This window comes from Podarcis bocagei (assembly GCF_964188305.1).
Source record: "Podarcis bocagei genome assembly, chromosome: 13".
In the NCBI taxonomy this organism is placed as follows: domain Eukaryota; kingdom Metazoa; phylum Chordata; class Lepidosauria; order Squamata; family Lacertidae; genus Podarcis; species Podarcis bocagei.
In genome coordinates, this window is record NC_138138.1 from 29,032,352 (window position 1) to 29,050,282 (window position 17,931).

The 17,931-nt window shown below is 40.0% G+C and overlaps 1 protein-coding gene across 20 annotated transcripts in view; it reads right to left on the reverse strand.

Moving 5' to 3' along the window:
* Positions 1-17,931, reverse strand: part of MAPT (microtubule associated protein tau) — an 81,339-nt gene that overhangs the window by 22,780 nt on the left and 40,628 nt on the right. For 6 of the 20 annotated variants that reach the window (XM_081167209.1, XM_081167204.1, XM_081167210.1 and 3 more), the window contains 4 exons: positions 16,134-16,220; positions 13,619-13,705; positions 10,279-10,341; positions 624-679 (listed from right to left, as the gene is read on the reverse strand). In XM_081167209.1, the coding sequence (XP_081023335.1) occupies positions 624-679; positions 10,279-10,341; positions 13,619-13,705; positions 16,134-16,220 (293 nt within the window). Of the gene's footprint in view, positions 1-623; positions 680-7,420; positions 8,178-10,278; positions 10,342-13,618; positions 13,706-16,133; positions 16,221-17,931 lie in introns of those variants that run through there. The other 14 variants (XM_081167197.1, XM_081167199.1, XM_081167198.1 and 11 more) reach the window with 8 other exon arrangements.

Here is a 17,931-nt window from a genome sequence, read left to right on the forward strand (position 1 = left end):
CTGATTTTGTACAGCAAAAAGGGGCTTTCATTCACTTTATCTCATTGATTGATTGATTGATTGATTGATTGATTGATTGATATAGATTTCTATCCCTCTCACCATTAGCCCTAAGTAGGTTACACTTTAAAAGCTACACACAGAAATACACAATAAAATCAAGCTCACATTAAAACGTGTTTAAACTAGTGGGTAGGATTCTCCAAAGCCAGCACCACAGGGAGGAAGAGAGGCTGTCCCTGAAGCAGAAGTTCCACAAACAAGCTTAACACTGATTACCACACAGAAATGCTTCTCAGAGATACTCAGGCTTGAATGAAACTCTGTGCAAAAGGAGATGTCAAGTTTTACAGCAGCAGCTTCCTGTTCACACCTAGTTTAGTTACAGGGAAGAAAGTGGCTTCTCAAGCTTAAAATACAGATTTTAAAGGGATTCTAACTTAGAATGCACACTAGGCCTTGCAAAAAAAAAAAAAGGGGTGGGGGAGACAACTGCATTTAAAGGTTTCTAGCAGAAAGCAAAATATTTATTCCATCAAAGATAAAGAAAAATGTTTTAAGGAAGAACCAAGAATGCAGAGAGGATGAACTGCATCCATGATCATATATGCTTGTCAGCTTACCTTTGGTTTAGACTCTTCAGTCCCAGTCTCATTTTTATCTTTGTTGTCCATTCGAGCTGATGAGAAAGGAGAATTACTGTTACATTTTGCTGCGTGAAGGGGTGGCAGTTCTAAAATACAGTGGTACCTCTGGTTACGTTCTTAATTCGTTCCGGAGGTCCGTTTTTAACCTGAAACTGTTCTTAACCTGAAGCACCACTTTAGCTAATGGGGCCTCCCGCTGCTGTCGCGCCGCCGGAGCACAATTTCTGTTCTCATCCTGAAGCAAAGTTCTTAACCCAAGGTACTATTTCTGGGTTAGCGGAGTCTGTAACCTGAAGTGTATGTAACCTGAAGCGTATGTAACCCGAGGTACCACTGTAGCTTCTAGAGAAGGTAAGCCACTCAGATTATAACTGTAGCATGCAACTCTCCTCTGCCCTTGCATAAACAGTAGTAGGAAAGCTCCATTCCTTATAGAACCATATTTCTGATTTATAAATTTGCTCTCACTCTTTCAGGCTAAGCTTCAATGCAACAAGCAAGCGTGTTGTGCCTCACACCATCTGGGAAAGCAAAATAAAATAAATAAGTATTGCCAGCTGTATTGGGAATGAAAAAATAATAAGAGTTCCCAACTGATTGGTACCACTTTTGGAAGCTCTTCCAAGTGTTTTGTGTGAAGCTCTGTTTGCAGTGTGATGTCAGGAACTGGCAGCAGCACTGTGGCCTTTAACCACTGAAGTAACAGATCACTTTTAATAACCCCATAGACTTCTAAATACAAGTAGTCCAATAACTTCCACCTGTCTGCATTAAACTATCTGAAAAAAGCAGCAAACCAGTTAAAGCTGAACCATTTAGTTGGTTCCGGTAGTTTCCACACTCCCTATAATGGAACACCCAAGTTTAATAAAACACTTACTTGGGACAAAAAGTATGATTCTGTGTCAAAAGTATTCATGCTCTTTTCTAACAGAATTTAGGATCCTGCTTTGGATCAAGTCATACAAAATGCTAAATCAATGTTTTCATAGAATTATGATTACACACATACACCCAACCAATGGGAAAGGTCTGAAAGGCTACAGTTTATCATTTTGATAGAGGATAAAGAAGCTACTAATTAGTTCCAAACAATACAACCTAGCTAATGGAAAAATCAGCTTAAAACGAAAAGTGTAAGCCTTGCTTTCAGCTCACTCTAAGTATATAGGGTTCAGTTATAGGCCATAAAGGGCAACATGTAAATTTAGTGAAAGGGTTAAGTTCAGTCCAAGTTAAAAGCTAAAGTTTCAGCTTTCAGTTCAGTTAAAACCAGTTTAAAATAGTTCAACGGGGGGGGGGGGCGACCCTAGGCTTTTAGCTTTAAATTCAGCTTTTATAACACTTACACTCTAATTTTGAATGCTAAATAGATTTTAAGTTAAAACTTAAAACATTAGGGCAGGGGTCTGCAACCTGCGGCTCCGGAGCCGCATGTGGCTCTTTTACACCTTTGCCGCGGCTCCGGGGCGGATACTAGCAAGGGGAGGAGGCGCATTGTGCGCCCCGACACTCCCCACTGTGGCGGGCGCTGTACTGGCTGTGACGTCGCATGGGGGCGGTGCGTGCGTTAGTCACGCACCGTCCCAACGTCAGCTGCCCACCTGCTACATTGTAAGGGGCATGTACGCTGGTCACTGCATTGAAAGGGGGCATGTACGCTGGTCACTGTTTTTAAGGGGAGTGAAGAACACACACACAAAAAAAGGTAACTTGTTAATTTAACGTTTATTTCTATGAGGAGGAGTAATTCTGAGGGGTCAAACAAAGAAATAATAAAAAAGTGACAAAAAAGTTATTTTTATAATGACGAGTTTTGCGGCTCCCAGTTTTTTTCCTTCGGAAATGGGTCCAAGTGGCTCTTTTTGTCTTAAAGGTTGCAGACCCCTGCATTAGGGTATTTTAAAAACCCCAATTCAAGCTCAGTAAAGGTCTGGTTTGAGCTTACTGTATTAAGCATAGCATGTAAACTAACGGGTAAGGGTTGACCTTAGGGCAAGTTGAAAGCTCAGTTTTTTTGTTCAGTTTCAAAATCAGTTAAAATCATTCAGATTTAAAGCACTTTCATTCCCGGAGGGGTTTCAACTGCCCACATCACATATCCCTCAATATCACTACCCAGGGTGCTAAACTGACATAAATTTCCCTTTCAGATTTTTAGTGATTGGAATTTTTTGCAACCCAAGGAGTCTTACCTCCTTGCAGGCCCATGCAGAACTTGTCTGAGGCCTGGGGCGGGAGTCTTGTTGGAATAAAGTTATAAGCTTAAACAAACAAAAAAAAAGCCAGTCCCTGGTGGGGCCCGTCAGCCCAGCAAGGCCTGGGGTTAGTGTACCCGACTGTTTGCACCCCCTCCCCACACCTTGCAGGGGCCTGCCTCCTTGTGTTTTTCCAACAATGACTTCCTGATCTAATTGGCTGCTGCAGAAGTCGGGGGAAGCTAGACAGGACAATAAGCTTCAGGCAACCCAGAGAGAAAGAATCTGTCTTAGAAGCACAAAAGGAGCCCCATCTGGTGAAGATTCTCAGTCCCAGTGACGAAGTGCCAAGGTAACAATGCAAGTTAGGCATTTGTGCAAGTTTAAAACAGAGCAAGCGGGTCAAGCCTCACTATGCTCCACCTCTTCTTTGATTTAAAATTCAAACAACACAAAACATGCAGGTAGGAAGCCAGCAGGGGTGTGGGGTCTATTTAGAACACTGTACAGAATGCCACATAAACAACTAATGGCTGCCTAGATAGAAGTCATGGGTGTTTACTCAGTGCAGGGAGCTCCTGACCCTCAGGGAACAAGCTCATCCCCTTGTGGCCAAGGAATCTTCTTTTTAAAAAAATCTAACTTGTCCATAAGATGTAGTGTGAGGACACTGTGTACTTAGAATTTCAAAAAGACTTTGATAAAGTAACTCATCAAAGACTCCTTATTAAAGGTAGTGGTTATGGAATAAGAGGAGAGACTCTCTTGTGGATTAGTAATTGGCTATGAAAGAGTTTAGAAAAGGGCTGCCAAAATTATCATGGGACTGGAACAACTCCTATATGAGAAGCTGCATTTGAGGCTTATTCATACAATAATCTAGGACCATCCAATAAAGCTGAGCAGCAGAAATCTGGTCCAATATGATAATTGTCAGCCTCATATTATTCACTGAGGGAAAAGTTGCAGAAAGAAGAAGGGCAACAAAGAGGCTGCTGGCAGGAAGTAGCTTCACACACAAACTTTTTTTTTGTTTTTAAATAGCAAAATCTGAATACATATATCGAAAATGGGGCTGATACACCCACATTCAGCCAGCAGAATCGGCTAAAGGAGAAGAGAGGCTGAAATGTTTGCCTGCAAATCCGCCTGAGAAAGATGGATTGATTGCAACCAACATTCTGTTCACCCCTGCCCTACAGGAAACTGAGGGAATGCAAAGATTATAATCCTTGACTAGTATATCATGGTAGTATAGTATAACACATAGTATAACACATAAAGACTGGTACTATACTCTGCTGCTGAAGTGCACACATTGTTTTTGTTCTGTTACGAGAAAGTTGATATCTTTTGCTGTGTATCTATGTCACTCTGGGTTGCCTTGGGCAATATAAAGCAAATAAATAAATAAATAAATAAATATGCTCACTGATGATTACATTTCCCATATTTGCATGGACATCTGCATGACCCTTTTCTGAACAAACGAAGCCTTATAACGAAAGATTCTAGGTACAGCCTGTAATCATGCTACCCATCTTTCCTGGTTCTTGACAGAATTTTGTAGACAATTGTCCATTGCTGCCAGAACACAATAAATTACAGGGTGAGTATGAGGGCCCACGTCTCAGCTACCCCAAGCTGAAGTGATAAGCTTGATGCAAAAGAATTCCATAAGGCCATGAGTCACTGAGTTTCTTTCAAAGAGCAGCTTGTCATAGAATGACTTGATGTTAGAATCACCAATGCTTAGTCCAGGCGGAGTGAGCTCCCATTGCTTTGTCCCAGCTCCTGCTAATCTAGCAGTTCAAAAGCATACTAGCACGAGTAAATAAATAGGTACTGCTGAGGCAGGAAGATAAACGGCGTTTCTGTGTGCTCTGGTTTCCATCATGGTGTCCCGTTGCACCAGAAGCAGTTTAGCCATGCTGGCCACATGAAGAAGAGAAGAAGAAGAGTTTGGATTTGATATCCCGCTTTATCACTACCTAAAGGAGTCTCAAAGCGGCTAACATTCTCCTTTCCCTTCCTCCCCCACAACAAACACTCTGTGAGGTGAGAGGGGCTGAGAGACTTCAGAGAAGTGTGACTAGCCATGATCACCCAGCAGCTGCATGTGGAGGAGCGGAGACACGAACCCGGTTCACCAGATTACGAGACTACTGCTCTTAAGCACTACACCACACTGGCTCTCATGATCCAGACAAATGCCAAATGCCTTGGCCTGAAAGCAGAGATGAGCAGAGATTAGCCATCCAAGGATCCTTTACCTAACTTTATACCTACATATATTTTTCTTTTCCAGAGGCTTCCTTTTCAATGGCTTGGCAAATTCTTCATTCTAGCAGAGTCTGACAGTTAATTGTAGCCAGCACCTCCCTCTTTACTACAAACTGAAGCTTCTGGAGTTATGAACCTTGTCATCTGATCAGCCTATGCAAAACATTTTCACATTCATCAACTGCTCAGGTTTGGACAGAATATTTAAGTATCATTTGGATTGTTCTGGGCCTTGGGTCTCTTCTTCTTGAGCTTTGGTTCTGCTGATTTTCTCCCCTTTCAGTTCTAATGCTATCTTTGCAGCTGACAGAAAGGCCATCTCCTCTAACTCAGCCAGATGTTTCAATGCCAAGGAAGCTCACAGTTAAGTTCTTTGAGCTAAGATTCCTTCAGAGAAACTAAAAGACAGCCCAGCAAACTGTTAGTGGATATAGCACAGGCTTTCTCCCATATGAGTGCTTTGAGCTGATTTACAAAGTCCATCCAAGATCTCTTTGCATAATTTGGGCAGTTCTGGCAGGATTCAACATCATGCCTCGCTCTATGGAATATTAGACAATGGTCATGCTCGACTGACAATAGGATCTTTCTTCCAAAGAGATGGTGCATTAACAACCCCCATGAGCCATTTATGACTAGCAGTGTTCACTGAAACCCATATAATAATATAATAATAATTTATTATTTATACTCCGCCCATCTGGCTAGGTTTCCCCAACCCATGAAGATCAGGTTACCCTTCGTGAAGGGATTTCAACATTCCAATTTACTCTACTACAAATTCTGAAAAGCTGGAGGGGGAAAAAGAAATACCAGTGGTAATTGTTTCACCTGCTTGCCTACTGTGCAAGATGCAAAAAATATTAAGTCTTTCAAGCAGAGGAGGAAGACTCATGCCTCCTTATTGCAGAAGTTACAAAAGGTCCCAACTGTGATGTCAATATCTGTTATTTAGGAAACTCTTTGGTCGTCCCCCCAAAAAAACCCACATATGAAACTATGAAGAGGCAATGTAGAAAGGGATGTTCTTAAAGAAGATACATACATGTATTTTTTATTCATGAAGTTCCTCAAAAAAATAGGAATAGCTTGAGATGCCTGAAATCATGCAAAATTTCATACAGCAAACTGAAGATTTTTTTGAAGTTAATGCAAATGTATTTGTAATGGAAGTAGCCCCCCTTTATTATGGAAGGACCATTGTTAAGCATTTTCTCCTGCCTATAGGTCACACCATCTATCACCTTTAGCTGACACCCTATACAAAGGGTAGCCAACATGATTACCCTCAGCTGTTGTGGATAACAGTGCCAATTAGTCTCAGCCAGTGTGATCAATAGTCAGGGATGCTGAGAGTTGTAGTCCACAACATCTTGAGGACACCAGATTGGCTACCCCTACCCTACTTTATTTCTCTTGGATGCAGGTGAGCAAAAAATAATAAAACAAAAACCCTTACACCCTTTGGAAGTTTTTACACATGAGGCTTGATTGTACGTTTACATGTGCACTGTGCAGCATTTGTGCCATGTGTAAGTTTAGTTAATGGATGGGTAGAATACAGAATGGAAATGGAGAGAAAATTTTAGCCAGTGTATGTTTCACATTAGCATTAAACAGATTTAAGCCAAGGCCAGCACAAGTGAAACATTCTTTGTTTAATACACACCACAGTGATCTCTGACAGCTATTAGATAAGCTAGAATGGGAATGCATGATGAGAATCAGAGACTTGAAAGAATGATGAGACACAGCTTATCTAGTAAGTTTCTGATCAAAGCCAAGATCAGTTAGCTCCATTCTTGCTTTACCTATATCTTATCTCAGTGTTGGCCAAACTTGGGTCTTCGCTGTTTTTGGACTACAACTTCCATCATCCCTAGTGGTCAGGGATGATGGGCATTGTAGTCCCCAAACAGCTGGAGGGCCAAGTTTGGCCATCACTGTCTTATCTAATTGGTTATAAGACCTGCCAGTGGAGGATCTCAGATGAAGTGAAAAGAGCTAAAATTCCACAAAATATAAATTGCGGTGGTGATTGGTGAGAAGCAGCATCAGCATCCATGCAGGATAAGCATGCAGCCATTGTATTAATGGATTGTACTCACACCCCAAGTCCAAATGAAGCAGACAGCCATGGATGTAGAGCAGTGCCACACAAACATTTTTGTTTCCTGTCAATTTATCAGGAAAACTGCCGAAGCAGGGAGAGATGTGCAAAATCATTTGTGGTTTTAGCAGCCTTGCTTTCTTTAAACAGGACAACTGAGCAACACACGCACATGCACACACCTTTCAGAAGTGGCAATCGACTGCTTTGTTTCTCTGGTGTACAATAGGCAGCTTTTTTTCCAGAAGCCTTTTGCAGTTCTGAGGCCTGACCAGTTTCCAATGTCTCCCCTTCCAGGGAGATGCTCTCCCCTGAAAGCTTGCCTACTTCTAGTACACATTCCAAAGTTTTGCTCTCCTTCGGGACATTAGCTTCAACCTCAACTTGGTAAATATGCTCAGAGGGGTCCAATTCTGCAACCATGGCACACCTTTCATCTTCTGATACGAATGGCCTTCTCTCATCCAGACTATCCTGCTGAGTTGTTTCATCAGTGTCTCTGTCTTCAACTTTTATCTGTCCAAATGCAACTTCTTTCAAATCACCTCTGAAGTAGAGTGAGCCATCAGCTGTTGGAAAATATGCCGTGTGAGCAATTCCCACCGGCTTCCTTATCGAAATCAGCAGGGAATCTCTCAAAAGTCCCATCCCTTCCATCATTTTTAGGCTGGCTGGTCCCAATCCTGCACCAACTTTTTTAGGTACTGATGTTGTGGGCACGCCAATAACCACTTTCTCAATAAGATCCTGAAACTGATTATGAATTCTGAAGACAGCCTTTTCCTGGCTTCTTTCAGCTGTGTGGAACTCCATGTATCCATCTGGCATCTTTAGCATAGTGGCTACATAAAAGGGTTCCACGCAATCTGCTTGTTGGGCTTTATCTGTCTGTGCAGATTCAATTTCATTGCCTACTGATGCAGAGACTCCCCACCCCCCAAAAAAAATCTCTAGCCCATCAATGATCTCCCACAAAGGGAGTAAATTCTAGGAAATTTACTAGGAGCGTCTCCACCCCCATCGTTCTACCCGGACACTGAGGTCCAGCTCCGAAGGCCTTCTGACGGTTCCCTCACTGCGAGAAGCCAAGTTACAGGGAACCAGGCAGAGGGCCTTCTTGGTAGTGGCGCCTTCCCTGTGGAACACCCACCAACCAGATGTCAAAGAGAACAACAACTACCAGGCTTTTAGAAGACATCTGAAGGCAGCCCTGTTTCGGGAAGCTTTTAATGTTTGATGTATTATAGTATTTTAATATTCTTTTGGAAGCCGCCCAGAGTGGCTGGGGAGGCCCAGCCAGATGGGCGGGGTATAAATAAATTATTATTATTATTATTATTATTATTATTATTATTATTATTATTATTATTATTATTATTATTATTATTGTGAGGGTAGCTATAATATGCCTTGGATGATTTCATAGGTGCTCAGATAAACAAGCTATTTTGGATTTTGAGTGATTTCATTCTTAACCTATTTGCATTTGAGTGATTTCATTCTTAACCTATATAACAACGTGTTCCTAAATTCTTGGTTCCACTCTCCCCAGCAATACTGAGGTATGCAGTTCTATTAAGGTATACAAGCAGGGCATTAGGCACAGTAAGAAGTTAGCATGTTTATATCAATAGAAAGCCATTTTTAATTATTATTAATTATAAATATTTGAGAGAATATCATTGAAAGAGCAAAACTGAATACCACAGCACCATTTGCTATAGTCAACTCTACTTTGGTTAGCCTAAAAGTACTCCTCAGAACTCCTAATCTGTTTGAGATCACAATATTGTACTTCTCAAATGTGAGTTACGATAATGAAACACAAACACAAGCATTTAACTTATAAAATCCATCAAATAATGCAAAATAATAGAAACTGATACTGGATGTATAAAAAATACACCTCTATTATCAAAACAGTGCTACGAGACATACACATATTTATTCCCATTTTCAAGAGTTACTTCAACCAGTTTGTTGAAGTAATTCAAAAATTAGATCTGTAGGTTAATTACCTGAAAACTTTCATTTTCATAATATCTATCATTATTCTGTAATCTTATTCACTCATGGTCTTTATCACTATAGTACTAAATGTATTTCTCTTATTTTGGGTTATAAAGGCATGCTAAAAAAAAAAAAGTTCACAGCTTTAGGGCCACGATAGCAGTGTTCCAGCACACTCAATCACCACCTTCCACCTCCCTTTCCTGTACTTTTTACTAGTTCTCTACTATCTTTTTTGAGGCATGTTGCTAAAATTCTAAAACAGTAGTGAAGGTGAATGGCCTCCACAATAAACAATGGTTTAACAATGATTTGTTCCATGCATTAGCCTCAAGCTAATGACTCCCCCTTCCCCTCCAGTGTGGCTGTAAGGAGGAGACAGGGAGCTTTGACTTTTGATTTCCATTAACCACAGTCGAACACTGCATCCAAAACCTTAACTGTATTTTATCTTAACTTTAATTAGCTGAAAGAAGCCAGCATCATAGACTATTGTTTGAAGTATGCTGGTTTCAACTGAACAGAATTAACAAACCACAATTTGTCTTGATTTGAACATACTGCTTAACTGCAGTCAGTTCAAATGGACAGAAAAAAATTAAACTCTTCCTAACCACACCAGAGGAGTGTGAAAACCCAAGACTTGCTGTAGCTCATTTCCCTAATGAAAAACAATGGTTTATGGTAATTCCCAAACAAGAACAATCACTGATTTAATAAGGGGTATGTATTGTGTGAACTGTACTAAGTTCCATTAATTTCCTTAATAAAACAGTGCAGAACAAAAGATGATGGAAGTATAAGGATTCCAAGATGCTTTCCTTCATGGTAACAGCAATCGCAGAACCCAGCAAAAATGAAAATAGGGGATTCAACCATAAAAGTAAAAGCAGGATTGCTAATATTTGTGGGCTATAAAAAAGGACGCAACACACCAAATATTATTTCTGTCTGATTGTAACTTCCATCCCGACCCAGGAGTCCATAGCTTAGCATTTAAAGTTCTGCAGAGCAACAATACTGTACTTACCTTGAGCATCCCCCGCAGCATGGTCTTCAAGGCTAGAAGTAGAGCCTAAGTCTGCTTCCTCAGCTACATTTTTCAAGTCGAGGATGGGGAAATGGTTTCAACATTAAAAATGGTACAAGACAAATGCCTCTAACTTTCTTACCAGCTTTAATTATTTTTTTAATATCAGAGGAATGAAACATATTGAACCTGAATGGCAGCACATTTAAATGAAAATGGGATGAAATGGATAGAAACATCCCCTCTCAAACAAATCAGCACTGATCTACTCTTGAGCCATATTCAGCAGTGAATTATGTCCAGAGCTTGGAGAAGGATGTAGTAAAATTGACAGCTTTTATAAAATAGAATCTTACTAAAAAAATAAACGAATAAATAAAATAAATCTGACCATATATATTGCAATGAATTTATTTTGAAGTTTCTCAAAAGTGAGAGCATCCTTCCCTACAAAATGGTTAACAGCCTGATACTATGCAGACCTAGATATGGCTATACCCATTTAGAACAATGGGAGTAAGCATATCTAGGAGGTACAAGCAGCTTCTTGATTTTTTCCCTTCAACCTCAGATTTAGTGCATGCCTTCACAAAGTCATAGAGCAGAGTGTAGTACACCTATAGAATTGGTCAATCCCCCCACCCCCAAATTCCCTTGGGGGGGCTCTTCAAGTCCCAGGTCCCTGCTTCCTCCATAAGGTATGATTAAGATTGATCTGCCCATTTATCTTGGTTTTTAATGGAACACATTTTACAAGGCTCAGTTATTTATTTCATAACTTGAGGACTGTCTCCAGGGGCTGTTTTTTACAATATTGTTATGAGCTTGAACTGCCTTGATTATTTTTATTGAGTCTATCATTATTGCTGCTGCCTACAGTGTCACTTGATGGGGTTAGGGATTTGTCAAATGAACATTAATCTTCCCTAGTCACTGGGGATATTTTCCTTAATGGTCTGAAAATCTCTCTCCTCCCAACCAGCCTGTGGAATATGACACAAATCAGAGCTAGCAGGAAGAGCAGAAAAACTGTTTATAATGGGTCTGAATTTAGAGAGAATGTTGCAAATTTAGTTAAATTTAAATCATAAAATGGGGAGAAATTAAAGGGATTTATAGGAGCATAAGTAGTTGTTCTTTTTAGAAAACTGATGAAGGATCACTGTTTTTCCTGTTGTAGCAGTCAACTGCTTCCAGGCCACTTCTATATTTGTAAATGGAAAGACAAGTTGTTTGCTTGTAACTAATGTTTAAGTGGTCTTCTGTGCAATCAGAACATATGGATCTGCATCTGCACAAAGCAACAGCTCAGAAATGTCTAGAGTTTTAGAAATTCGGGAGCTCACACTGGCTTTCTCCCCTTGAGTGGGCAGACCCTGCATGATGCTTATGCCTCAAGGGACAAGCAAGTGCTATTCCACTCATGAAGTAATTTGACTTTTTATTCGTGGGCTCTACACAGTCACATATATGGAGACTACCAAGATGACCTACCCGAAGGTGGATGGAGGCAGCTCAATTGAACCAGTTATGTAGGCTGACTCTCCTAAGGGTTGTATTTGCCCTGGCCCTGATATAGCTAGCATGGTTCTGTGATAAAAGTTGATGAAGTAGATCAGGTAGCTGATTGGCAGAGCTCTGGCAAAGGTGTAGCCTATGAAAGTGCTGCTGAATTGTGACTTGTCCCTTCAATAGGGGTGTGCAAACAGGCCAAGGTGTCAGCATGAAAGAGATAAAAAACCACGTCTCCTAAACTGGCAAGTCAATTCAAGTGTATGTTGGCCAAAAATAAAGATATTGAGAAAAAATAGGCATGCCCTTTCAAAGACTTTGTTAGCATATGAAAGTGGTACTGATCAAGACTAAAGGATGTCCAAACAGAAAGCCAAAGTATTTTTTCCAGATATAGGGAGGGTGGAACAAAAAGCAGCTACATGATCATCTTTAGGCCACTTGTTGATATCAAAGGCCTATAAAAGCACACTGTCAGATGAGGCATTTAGATGAGAGGCTCTGTTCCTGCATGCTTACCTAGTGAGCATAAAACCAACAGAGCACAAAACTACAGTACTTTGTGTATCTCACCTAGTTAATGCCAGCCCTAGGGCAGGGTGAATCAGGAGAAAACCTGCAACTTAGCAGTCACTGAACAAAGGAAAGGAATGATAATGTGTACAAAGAAGTAGTTGTATCCAACTAAATTTTACTCTTAGATGGCCCACTGGGTAGTACTCAATGTTAGTCCTACTCAGAGTTGATTCACTCATTTCAATGGGTTTATTTTGAGTAGGACTTAGGTCTATTAATTTCAATGGGCTGCATTCAACTAAATCAGTCATGTCCATTAGTTTCTATGGGTCTACTCTGACACTGAATGTAACCACAAAACTGAACTACTGTCTGGATTAATTTTGAGAGAAAAGTAAGAAAAAAAACCTTCCCAAAATCTCAAAAGGATAATATGTTCTATGATGCTGTTCAGGCAACAACAACAACAAAAAAAACTGGACAGGAACTTGCCTGTCTCCTGAGATTCATTCATAGCTTAAGATCCACTCATTTTTAAAAAAGAGCAAGGGCCAGCTCCTGCTTTCTGAAACACTATTTTTAATTATTATTATTATTATTGAGATGTTGTTCCCTACAGGTACACAACCTACTTATGTGACTGCAAAGAAGAACAAACATTACAGACACATTATAAGTATATTGTGTTCTCTCATTTCAGAAATGAAACTCTAGTCCTGCCCTGTACTTTTTTCACTCAGGGAAGCAGGGAATGCATAACAGTAAATGGTATGGAGACCCTGCTGTAGCAATGGTGCTCAAATTAAGCAAGTGTGCACCTGATCATTTGGAGCCTCATGTAAACTGACTCAGAGCTTTTTGTGGTGGAGTCTCCTTCTTTGGAGGTCTTTAAGCAGAGGCTTGACAACCATATGTCAGGAGTGCTCTGATGGTGTTTCCTGCTTGGCAGGGGGTTGGACTCGATGGCCCTTGTGGTCTCTTCCAACTCTATGATTCTATGATTCTATTCTATGATTCTAAAGTAAGAGGGGGATGTAACTATGATACATACGTATACACAAACAGAATACATAAATTTTGCATCAGTTATAAATGGTGCACACATGTATAAAAATTGATATCTCCCCTTAAAACACAGCAAAATATGTCTTCCCACATGGATCTTTAATAGTGTAATTTGTAGGGGTGTGTGCTATTAATAACTAATGCAAAGCACATATATACTAAACATACCAGGAAGGAATTTGGTCATGTGTGAAGAGGCCCTATTTCAATCTTTTCTTCATACCATTTTCTTCCTAAGAGGCCTCACCTGTATTTCCTTCAGGTATCTCTGCATGCTGGCGAGTTGCATTTCGATTCTCATGCACTCTCTCCTCCACTAATGGAGCAGTAGCATCTGAAACAAAAAGGCAAAATGAAGCAACTGTCACTTTAAAAGCACTGAAAAAGAAAATTCTTCAGATATTAGCTACTTTAAGAAAATGGAGTAATAGCCTGCTGTAAAAGACGGCAACTCAAAGGCAGTCATGTACCATGTTTTCTTCAGATGAGATGAGGATGGGGTTTGCTTGAAAAGGAATTTGAACCTGAAGCTCACATCCAAAACCCTTGTTCAATTCATTCCACCTCCTTGAAGTTAAAATGTGTAGTTCTCCTCACCCCCATGTTTAGTTGTCAGCTCATGGAGTCATCCAGAGGTTTGTAGGTGGCAGACTTTCATGGACTTATTTTTGCTTCTTCCAGATAAAGGGGATACCTAAACTGAGCCCTGGCACATGTGGCATAGGTTTGTGGTTATGGGTGATCAGAATAGGAAAGTGGCCATACAAAGAACAGAGGGTTCACCACTAAGCCTGGTGTCAGAAACATGACACCAGAAACTTCCCAAGCATGTGCAGTGTCTGTTTTCTTGGGTAGGTCAGTGGTGTTAAAGGCCTTGACTTACCACTCATGGCAAGTTACAGAGTATACAATTTATGCTCCACTACCAACTCCTTAACCCACGTTTTTCACTCAAGCAAAGCAAGAGACAGAACATAGACAGGACAAACAATGAGACAGACAATGGGAGTACAATGGGAGATTATTATTTTTTTACTTTTTTTTTACTTTTTTTCTGAGAGAAGAGATCTAGGGACAGCAAAGTTGACTTGACTGGCTTACTTATTAAATTTATATCCTGCCCTTGCTCCCAAAGGAGCCCAGAGAAACAAGTGATAAACTATTATTATGTTAGCTATTTTGGCCCTTTTCAAAGGACTGGCACATAGATCCATTGTCCTTCTTCAGCTAAAGATCTTCAGAGTGAATAATTTTAAAAGATATTTTGCCTTTTTTGTTGATTTCCCTAATGCTACTGATGCCAGGAGCTCAAAATGTCTGATATCCTTCAAAATATTTCTGTTTGATGATGTTCTAAGGATATGGTTACAAATAAATTTGCTTCAGTTTTGTGTATTGTTCAATCTTTTTATATTTGTTGCCAAAATTGTGTGCATTTGGTTGTCACTGAAAGAACATTTAGAAAATTGCTTACCTTATGGATTTAATGATTCTTCAAGATGCCCAATCTAAAAGATTCTACTTGCCAGGTTTCACAGATTACAGTGTTACCAAAAAATAGTATCTAATGGAACAAGTAGTTATAAGTGTAGAACACTTTTGATATCTGAATCTTCAAGAGCATTTCCAGCCCAAAAGAGAAAAGTAATTTAATTCTCCCTCTCTCCCACAAAAAACGCCACCAAGTTTCATTTCAATATTTTTGAAATGTAGCTTTAAATATACCAATAAGGACATGCATACACTACAGGTTACCTTGAGTCATTCTGGCCAAGAGTTGACTCACATTATTTTCGTGGCTTTCCCCCTCTATCAACTTTTGTCACCTACATTTTGCCTACTCCCAAATCAGGTTGAGTAACTCGGCCATCCTCACCTAAGACTTTCCCATTGCACTGGATTCAGGACAATCTTATGCTACAAATGTGCTCAGTTTAGACGAGGAACAGAAGAGAGAACAATAACTTCACTCAAGGGTGCAATTTTGCATGTATTTCGATAAGATAAAGGGCTTAACAGGCAAATGTGGCACAATTAGAGAGAGAGAAATTGGGATTCTGCCACAAGACTAACTTTTAAATTATAGTGTGGAAATTTATCCCACTTCAAACAGTATATTCTACTTTTAACCATGCAAGTAGGTTTTAAACTACCCATCCACTCACCTGTGGGGCGCAAGAATGATTTATAGATTATAATGTATTAATGAACAATATTTCTTTCAGCTCATAAATGACTAGCACATCATCAGTTTATTTGCAGTATGTAAGACAGCAGTCTAGTTAAGCTTGCATACAATACAAATCCCTATTATGCTTAGAAATTTACAGTGTAGATGCTGTAGGAAGACCAGAGTTCGTGAAATCAAGTAAACCAGTAGTATAGATAGAACCTTAAGAGAAAGTGGCTACAGTCTGAATTTTCTTCAGTGGGCTGGAAAGGGCCTTCCTGCTGACAAAGTTTTTTCTGTTTAATTTCTTACTGAATAATAATTGTTAAAAGAATGTCAAAATCTAACACCCTATCAAGGACCTTGAATATATTATTTGGCTGAGTGTAGACATGCTGGAGTTGAGGAAGTAGGAATGCAGTTTATCCTGTGTATAGTGATTCTTGTGTCAGCAACTGTCAAAACTAAATACAGATAATTTAAAATGAAAGAAAGTCTCTGCTTATTTAGGAGGGAAACATATTGGTGCACTTCTAAAAAATAAAGTGCTGACTGCTGTGAATCTCAAAGTAACGAGACAAAGAGTTCCCACCTTCCACAGTTGGGGTACTCTTAGCATCAGAAGCCTCAGACTCTGGTTCATCAGATCCATCATCAACTGGTATCTGGAGGGGAGAGCCTGGAAATACACACATTCAGCACTCAGCAAAAGGAGATCAGCTTTGGAGTATGGCCTGTCCTTGGTGCAAAATGTGCTTGAATTCATCTTCATAATGCAAAGTGTGTGCATGCATATGTGACCATCAGCTAGCAGAAAGATCAGGCATTAGCAGGAAAAGGCAGGACTAGAAAACGCCAAACTCAAGTTTCAGTGGCAGCATCAAAGCAACTAAGGTGAAACTGTTAAAAGCAACTGATCAGTGAGGTGCATCAACTGACAACAAAAACGAAAGCAAAAAATCAAGAAGTCCAAAGATGACAGATTTTTTCCCCCCTTTTACTGCTAGGTTCAGATCATTACTACTACCATTTTAAGAATTTTGTGGGCCATGCCTTGCTTTGCATGAAAGTGCACTTCCAAATACTAGAGCATGACAGTAATAAGGGGTTCTTTATATAAGAAAGCAAACAAAAAATGTTCAGAGCAATTTATTCTGTAAAGGTAAATAAGTCATTCATCACCACAGTTGGCCACTGTTGTCAGGAATTTGCCAATTCCCACTTTTTAGAATCAAGAGGAAGATATCTACTTTTTGTAATAGGGCGTCCAGAAGAGCAGGAATCCACAACCTCCTACAATTTATGCATAAAGGACTTAGTGACAAAAATGAGCTTGAATTGTGGCAGCATTTGGAGACATGATTCTCTATTTTCTTCAGGATCTGAGCCTCTTTAGTCTCCCAAAAGATGTTACTGGCTGAAGAGGGGAAGAATGTGGGGTGTTCTTAGATATGTGGGCTTGGGCAACATGCAGAGTGTCTACTGAGAAGAATTTGAGAAAGTGTTACTGTGGAGCTCATTTTTTTAGTCTCTCTGCTGACATAACAGACTTTTCAGAACTTTTATCAATTCCTTTATACCTGTACAATATAAAGATGACTTGATTTTCTCCCCTGTATCAGGAGGTAGCTCTAATGACTGAATGTTGTAAATGGACAAGAATCATGAGCCAGGAAGTAGACAAAGGCAGGCTGCGGTTACAACAAAAAGTTACTCTAGACCCCACCCCATAATTCTAAGTCCAAGAGAACCAAAACTGCACAGAGAGAAAATGGAAGTTGCTTACCTGCAGCTAAGTGCTTTCCAAGTGGCTCTGGACAATCACAATAAATTGGTGACATGCATCACAACAGCATGGAAATATTTGTAGTGGTGCATGTGGTTTGGGAGGTAATGCCCAGAGCCTATACATGGAGGCAAAGTCAGCTGAAGAGGAAGTCAATGGGTACTTTATTTATATGTGCAAATGGTGGAAGGAGAAAGGACTGCAAGAATACCCTCACTTTCTCCTCCTATTTGCATTGACAACCAAATAGTTCCATTAAGGGAGATCATTAAGAAGTTTCTGTATGGAACAGAAGGAAAGCTCCCACATACTGCATATTTCTCCAAGTGAAAAGGTCAAGGATTTGATATTTCAAAATGAAGTGGATTGAAAACAACAAGGTAGTTCTGAAGTTAAGCCAAAATGCAGCCTGAGCTCTGATTAACTGTGAGGTTAATAGTCCTGATGCTATGGAGACATCACAGCCTGAAGGCACCTCATGCAGCGACTGATCGACTCTATGTCTAGTCAGTGCCTGTGTGGGAGCCTCCCTGGCAACACCATCTTGAGTTCTATTGAAGAGGACAGATAAATGTACTAATTATGACATATCTGTCATATCTAT